The sequence below is a fragment of the Taudactylus pleione genome, unplaced genomic scaffold (assembly GCF_031769625.1).
Source record: "Taudactylus pleione unplaced genomic scaffold, aTauple2 ptg000671l, whole genome shotgun sequence".
Taxonomy (NCBI): Eukaryota; Metazoa; Chordata; class Amphibia; order Anura; family Myobatrachidae; genus Taudactylus; species Taudactylus pleione.
The window spans coordinates 6244583-6253212 of record NW_028285073.1 but is presented as its reverse complement, the minus strand read 5'-3'; the positions used below and the strand labels follow the sequence as shown (position 1 = coordinate 6253212).

Here is an 8630-nt window from a genome sequence, read left to right as displayed (position 1 = left end):
GCAAGCTATAGCAAGCTGTTAACTATTCGCTGACCAAAAGTACTAATGCATAATAAAATACATAGAGACCTCTCAACTTATCAAAATTTCATAAACCTGTCCAAGAGGCTATGCCACAACAAGCCTCTATTTATTTGCCATACTGACCAAAAATAAATAAAAAAATGAAAAAAATGAAAAGATGTATATTGTTATAGGTGGTGCACCCCTGGATTTAATATTTGTTGGGTCAATCTAAAAATATACCCAAATGTATTGCCTCATTAAGTCCTCTTGGGTAGATGGTATCCAATTTGTGTGTCCACAGTGTTTCTTTACGTAGGAGCATCCTGGCACGATCACCTCCGCGTCTCGGGGGGGGCAGCCAATCTATGATCATACATTTCAGCGAGGCTAGGGCATGTTGTGCCTCCTGAAAATGGCGAGCAACGGGTTTATCCGAGGATCCAATGGTTAATGCATTCCTGATGGAGGATCTGTGGTTAGCCATCCTCTCGCGAAATGGGTGGATGGTCTTACCCACATAATATAATGAGCATGGGCATATCAGGATATAAACAACATGGTCAGATGTACATGTAACTCAATGTCGTATTTGAATTTTTCGTCCTGTGTGGGGATGATGGAAAAATTGTCCAGCCATCATGCTTCTGCATATGGTACAGTTCACACATCTGTAACATCCTAGTTTAGTTACATTAAGCCAAGTGGATGTATTCTGTGGCATGATCATGTCTGGTCGCATAAGTATATCTTTAAGGTTACGACCCCGTTTGTAACTCATTAGAGGTTTGTCAGGTAGTCGTCCTTTTAAAATTGGATCGCTTGTCACTATATGCCAATGTTCATGTGCCGCTTTGTTGATGAATGGTCCTGCTGTGTCAAATGTCGTGGATATAACAAAAGGATTAGCCCTTTCTGTCTTATGTTTCTTTGGATTGCCTTCTAAGAAGATCTTTCTTGCCTTTGAAAGGCAATTTTCTGTGGTTTTTAAATTATAACCTCTGCGGAGGAATCTTTCTTGCATTTCCCCAAGCTGGGATCCAGCTGTCTCAAGGTCAGAATTGTTTCGAAGGACACGTAGAAACTGAGAGACTGGTAGATTGCGTTTTAAGGACTCAGGGTGATGGCTTTTAAAATCTAAAAAGGTGTTGCGGTCAGTCGGCTTTCTATAAAGGGTGTAGCCATAGCCCAAATCAGTGGTGTATATGGATACATCCAAAAAATTTATACATGTACTATCGTATGTCATCGTCAACTTAATCGGATTATTCAAATGATCTAACATACCCTGGAGCGACTCCTCGGAACCCCTCCAAATGAGTAAAATGTCATCTATAAACCTACGGTAAAAGCCGATACCACCTCCAAACGCCGGGAACACGTAATTCCTCTCAAAGGCATCCATGTAGATGTTCGCATATGCCAGTGTGATGTTACTTCCCATCGCTGTTCCGGACGTTTGGAGGTAGTATCGGTCACCGTATCTGAAATAGTTGCAAGTCAATGCAAGTTCCAATAATTCCATAAGGAACTCAATAGGTGGCGATCGATCCAACAAGCGGCACTCGGATTGAAAAAAACTGCAGACAACAACTTTAGTATCAACGTTCAACATTCAATGTTCCTGATGAAAATGTTTTACAAACATTGAAACGTTGACACGAAGAATGTTGTCTACTGTTTTTTTTCAATCCCTGAGTGCCGCTTGTTGGATCTAGATAGGGATATATATCTATATATATCTATCAAATGGTTTTGTGTAAGAAATGATTGTAATGAGCCATAACACACTGATTAAGTTAAGTACATGGATGTGTAGATACCGATTGCTTTCTTGACATGTTAAGTGCCTTAATTGGTTGAATGAAATTGTTAATTAAACAAAGCACACTTAAGCTGGCCATACACGCTACAATTATCGGGGCGATCCGCCTGTTATCTGCAGATCGCCCCAATAATTGTAGCGTATGGGGGGCGACCAAGGGTTAAATATGCTCGGTCGGGCATGCCGGATTGTCCAGCATACCCATCTGATGCGATATTTTACCGGTAAACTGTCGGCCGCATCGGGCAGTGTATGCCCAGCCGCGGCCAACAAACAGACATTTCCTGTGTTCCTTCCCATGGAAGGAACAGGGAAATGTCTCCTCCACTGGGGGCAGAGCGCAGATGTCGGCTAATACACTGTGAAAGAAATCTCAAAGTGTATGCAGCGGACATCTGCGGCTGGCAGGCTGCCAGATAAAATGTGTCTGTCTGTCTGACAGACATTTTATCTGGCCGTGTATGCCCAGCTTTACTATGCTGCAAATGTCAGTGACCTCCCGATGTATGTTGACAGTAGATCAGCTACATCATGGGAAGCATTTTGGTAGCACAAATGATTGAATCTGCAAATGTTTTTGGGGTTAGTTGTGAATACGCATGGACTTAGGTTTGGGGGTCTGGACATGTTCAAGCATGTGCGATCACTTTCCAGATAACAAAAATATGCCAAAGTTCATTTACATACTTACATCCACAAAACAATCACTTGAGGTAGGTCAGTTTGCGAAAGTGTCTATCTCTGAATCAGTCCCTTAACCTCTTCAGTGCCAGTCACTCACTATGTGTCACATTATCTTTTAAGGGTCCTTGTCTGCTTTAGCGCATAATGCCTTAAAATCCTCCATTGTGAATTTAAAAAAAAAATACTCCTTACCAGTGGGCCAAAGCATTGGAAGGGTTAGATCTCTGATTTGTTTCTAAATGCATTTGGGGCAAAGGTTTCAATGACATCATAGATAATATACTCATCTTCCTTTTTAAAGTATTTTAATACATTATTATCCTGGAATTCTAATTAACTTACAGTATATCAAAGGTTCTCAAACTCGGTTCTCAGGACCCCAAACAGTGCATGTTTTCCAGGTCTCCTCACAGAATCACAAGTGAACTAATTACTCCACCTGTGGATCTTTTAAAATGTGTCAATGAGTAATGAATACAGCTGTGGACCTGCTAGGTGACATGGGAAACATGACCTGTTTGGGGTCCTGAGGACCTAGGTTCTCAAACTATGACCTATATGGATGTAGAAATACTTTTGAAGTTTGGTTTTGAAGCTGGTGTAAATTTCATTTATTTAATAATCTTAACTTAAATTCCACCCTTGAGGGTTCTTAGATTAGTCATTAGTCCTCTAAATCTTGGGTTACGAAAGTTTTTAATGTCCACATTTTGTGGTGACCTCTGTTAGTAAATTCTTTTGATTGATAGTCCCCACCCCCCTAAAACAGAAGCATTAACTTCTCTAGCTAATAATTCACCTTCATTATGTGAGTCACATGACGTTTAACCTCCATGTGCCTCTTTATTTGGTGAATTATTAGAATATTTTCTGGATCTCAAGACCCCCAAATTTAGCCTCAGTTTTACCCCATTACATTGTATTACTTGATTCCGATATAGCACCTGAAATCTATTTTGATGAAGGATACTATCCATATTCATATTATTTCTCTCTGATCTTTGTTCCTGCCATCTCCATTGTGGTTGGGTCCAGCAGTGGCTCCTGCCCTCTTACCTGAGGGGGGCTGCCGCTGCTGCTGGCCTGGGTCCCGGCGCATGCTCATTGATTTTGGTAGGCGTCAGGACCAGCGCATGCTTAAAACAAGCGGTGGCACTGTGCATGCTTAACACCAGCTTCTCGGGGCTGCATTGGTTGCAGCCCCGAAAAGCCCTGTAGGGCTGCCCGAAAGGCAGAGGAGCGGCTTCAACTGGAAGCTGCTCTCTGCTGATCGCAGCCCGGACTGGTGGTCCCAGGGGGAGGAGACTCCTCCCCCTGTCTGCCTGTCTCTTACGTGACTGGCAGATGGTGCTTCCAATGGGAAGCCACTTCCAGTCACACTGAAGCCAGTGCAGTCATGGACTGCACTGGCTCACTGAAGTGGTGGATTTTACTGGGGGTGCTGCAGCTTCGCAGCCCCTAGGTAGGATCCACCACTGGTTGGGTCTGTGTATTCTGATTCCTAGAACTATCCATACATTTGTTGTATTTTGTTTCCTTCAAATTATTCTGATAGTGTATACTCTGAGATTTGTTCCTTATATTTTTATTATAAGTTCCAACCTGTCCATTTGCATAAAGTGAAATAATAGTTTTGGATGAATAAAATTGAATACCCTTCAACTTATTAAACTCTCCCTCATTAGGACACCACTTCAGTTTTGAGTAAGAATAAAATTAACTGTTGTATGATTAATAGGTATGAACCAATGTCATATGTACATATATATATATATATATATATATATATATATATACAGATATGTAAAGACGGCACTCATGAGACTGGACAGCTACAAATAATGACCATGACACTAGTCGTCATGGTCATTATTTGTAGCTGTCCAGTCTCATGAGTGCCGTCTTTACATATCTGTATGTGGAATTCTTTGGAAAGGCACCGGAGTAGTTGCAGTTTATTTAGGAGTGCCGGTATTTTGGATCTATATATATATATATATATATATATATATATATATATATATAACCTATATTGTATATGCATTGCCGTCGAGTGCTCCGATAGACCTGGGTACTGGCAGAGATAGTCAATTCCGAGAGGCATGGCCACGCCCTCTCCCCAAAAAAACTTAACAAACTACTATGCACAGCACCCCCACCTGTAACACTTCTCTCTAACCTCTACCACTGACCACGTCAGTATAGCAGTGCAGTGGCAGATCGGACAGTGAGCGGAAACTGCTGCAACATACAGTATATAGTTAAATTATACTTTTATAAAAATTGTGACTACTTTAATAATAATTTGAATGTTGACAAATAGGGATTTAATTTTATTTCAGTAATAGAAAAAAATTGGAATTTGGAGGTAGAGGAATCAAACCTTCTAATGAGGAAAGTGGAGAAGTGCCCATTACCAACCAATCAGATTCTACCTTTCATTTTATACAATCTAATGAATGATAGCTAGTATGATAGCTGGGAAACTTCTCGCTTTGTTCTCTTTAGGAGGTTTAATACAACTCCCCCAAAGAGTGGTAAAATATAAGATCTATTGAAGGCAAAGTTGCAAAAAAATGACACAAAAAAAAATGTATTTTTTTCATTCCTCCAGATTTTAAACACTGGTCAGAGAGAGTTTAATGTGAATTATTATCAGTACTAGTAGGTGAATAGATCTTTGTGTTTTATAAAAGAAAAGGAAAATTAGATTAGATTTACAAAAATAAATTGAGACACCAAAAACTATAGCATTTAGTGCTTTCGAGTAGGGATGGCCATTAACAATTGATGGTTAACAACCATTAATAGTTTGAAACCCATGGTCTATGGTTTTGCCATCTATGGCAGAGATCTGATGGTTTTTCACCACCGACGGCAGGGAAGGAGGCAATGTTTTTATTTTTATTTTTTTCCTTCAGGGATCAGAGCTTAGCCCAAACCCTGGCAGCCAAATAAGCCTTGCAACCTTCCCTGTTTGGCCCACCGCCTGTCTTTCCCTGCAGGAGGGTCGGCCATCGATAGGTGCAAACCACTGATGGCTTCATGTCATTGAGGTTAACCACCAATCAAACCATTCCTGACAATTGATGGTTAACCCACTGATGGTCATCCCTACTTTTGAGCTGCCAATGTCCTATAAACTATCTTTCTGATGGCGATCTTTATATCACTGTTCCTGAGACTGTATATAAAAGGGTTTAATAGAGGTGCAATAACCGTGTACATAATAGCAACCAATCTGTCTTGGTCCATTATATAATTTGATCTGGGTTTTAAGTATATAAAGATTCCAGAGCCATAGAATATCGCTACCACAATGAAATGAGACACACAGGTGGAAACTGCTTTCTTCTGTCCAGAGTTGGAATGGATTTTCAGCATAGCTGAGACAATCTTTGCATACGAGATCATGGTCAACGCAAATGAGCCCATAGTAACCAAGCCACCAATGACAAAAGTGGCAAGCTCATTGATCCAGGTGTCAATGAATGTCAAATTAAGTAAGGGAGGGATATCACAAAAGAAATAATTGATCCTATTGGAACCACAGAAAGGTAAAGTGAATGTTAGCGCTGTGTGTATCGAAGAGTTAATTATACCAATAAACCATGACGCAATGATATAGTTTGTGCAAGATACTTTATTCATAATAATTGTGTATAGGAGTGGGTGACATATAGCGTTATAACGGTCGTATGCCATGGCCGTCAAAATGTAGCACTCTGTGCTGCCCAACAACAAAAGAAAGTACAGCTGGAAGACGCAACCATAGAAAGAGATTGTTTTATGCTGTGAAAGAAAATGTGTCAGCATATTGGGTACTGTGGTGGAAATGTAACACATATCTAGGAAGGAAAAGTTGGCAAGGAAGAAGTACATAGGAGTATGAAGATTTGAACTGCGCCGGTAAACAAAAATAATGGACATATTCCCCAGAATTGTGATAACATAAATACTGAAAAACATCACAAAAAGTGCAATTTGAAAGCTGGGAATGTCTGAAAGTCCCACAAGAGTAAATGCTGTTGGCACAGTGCAGTTTTTCCAGTTCATTATATACATTATTTCTGCTGTTTATACATTGAGCTGCGAGAGTAAGCATACCATGTTTATTCAGATTTCATGTGAATATTGGTGGTTCACATAACTGAGCAATTAAGTCGTGCACAATGCACTTAGATATTCATAATATAAGAAAGGAATAAAACAAGCGGGTCAGAAAGTGCAGTTTTCATGGGTCCATGAAGAATAATGGTTAGTTCCTAAAAGAAAAAAAAAGAAGAATTGAGTACTGTAAATTGAACCCTGGTGAGTTTGCTTATCTCTATTCTCTTTACATTTCACCTTTAGTTAATATATCTATATTATATAAAAAAAAAAAAAAAGGCGGCACTCGGAGGCTGAACTTTAAATGGTGAACCCTATATTAGGGTATTTAACATGCCAATGTTTCGGGGAACCAATCCCCTTCCTCAGGGCAACATTCCCCGGAACGTTGGCATATTAAATACCCTAATATAGGGTTCACCATTTAAAGTTCAGCTTCTGCGTGCCGACTCTCTTTCTCTGCTGTTTTGAGGGTGCCGACCCTCTAGGAGGGCACCTGGTACTGTTGTTGTTGGTTGGATTGCCGGGCTTGGTCTTTAATATGAAATGTTTCGTTGGTGACTTACCAGGCTGATTGCTTTTTTTCTTGTTTGTAGATGGACTTCACCTTTTAGTTCATATATCTATTTTACAGTCATGTCTAATTTTTATTATTCAATATATTATATATTTTTGTGTTTTACTTTTAAATGTTTCGTTGGTGTCTTACCAGGCTGATTGCTTTGTTTTGTTTATAGGTGGACTCTAAAGAGTAATTTATTAAGCTGCTGCTTGCAAAAGCCGCTGTTTCTCTGCGTGTTTAAGCAGGATTTGTTAAAACTGCAATACTATTGAAATCTGTGTCTTGCTTTTATTACTGTTTTTTAAATTCCCTGCTTAAGCACACGGATGAGTGCGTAAATGTTCCCCTAGATCTTATCAGATTCAGGATGGGCCAAAAATATGAGATTGAGCATGACCAGGCACATACATAATAGATGCAACTCATTGAGTTTGCCTATATCTTAAAGAATGAGTTCTCCTGGAATCAGTATGGAATGCCGCCGGACCTATTACCGGCGGACCAAATACTGACGCCGGAAGCCCGAACAGTGAAAATCCCGACTAAGGCTCGTAAGTACCATAAACCTCTCCTCTAACCCTCCTTTAGTGGTGCCTAACCCTAACCTCCCCCCAGTGGTGATGTTAACCGCATCCCGTTCTTCTATAGATTATTGTGGCAATTTATACCCTATCTGTATGCTGTGTATATTTGGACACACTCTACTAGTGAAGGGATGTTATGGTTGCCATGTTTATACAATTTAATGATTCTCCATTTCAAACATTAATTAATTAACATTGATGCTCTGTGTCCCAGAGTGACATTGTTTCTTTTACATAACTCCATCTGGAACCTGTAGCTTTAATAGCTGTCACTCTCAGTAACTAGGAACCTGATGATTGGACTTTTCACTATGCTGAGGGTGTGATCTGTACTCAGGGTATAAGGCAATTATTCATAACTTGTGTTTCAGGTTGTGCCACACATTTACTTATCATACTGTAGGTAAAGTTTTTTTTATGAACTTTAAAATATGAAATAGGAGTAATATAGTAAATAGAGATGTGTGGTTCGATTCTCCAGAAATCCGAATCCACCCAAATTTCGTTAATCCGGTCAGATCCGAGTCACCGTTCTGATCTCCTGAGGAGATCCGGACAGATCAGAGACGCGGTTCTGATTTTTCCATGGTTAGGAATTCGTATTTTAAATCTGGATTTCGGGTTTTGGATTGCAGAAATTACAAGATTTTAGCAGTTTTTAAAAGATTTTGAGGGCCACAGCAGAAGGCTCGGATGGCCACATGTAGCCCTAGGTCATAAGAGAGGGCAGAACTACACATCCCAGCATGCCCTGCCAAAGTTTTGCTTTTTGGTCATGCTAAAACCATTGCTTGGCATGCTGGGATGTGCAGTTCAACAACAACTGGAGGACCGCTTATTGCCCACCCCTGCCGGACCCCTT

General features: G+C 40.2%; 1 protein-coding gene across 1 annotated transcript; it reads right to left on the bottom strand.

Annotated features, from left to right (window-relative positions):
- Positions 1 to 5626: 5626 nt before the first annotated feature.
- On the bottom strand, positions 5627 to 6568 carry LOC148478210 (olfactory receptor 5V1-like). The gene has a single exon (XM_088455796.1). The coding sequence runs from the start codon at positions 6566 to 6568 to the stop codon at positions 5627 to 5629; it is 942 nt and encodes a 313-aa protein (XP_088311922.1).
- Between the last annotated feature and the right edge of the window lie 2062 nt (positions 6569 to 8630).

Excerpts from the sequence above, each read along its gene's own strand:
- LOC148478210 (XM_088455796.1), bottom strand. The coding sequence starts at position 6,568 with ATGAACTGGAAAAACTGCACTGTGCCAACAGCATTTACTCTTGTGGGA.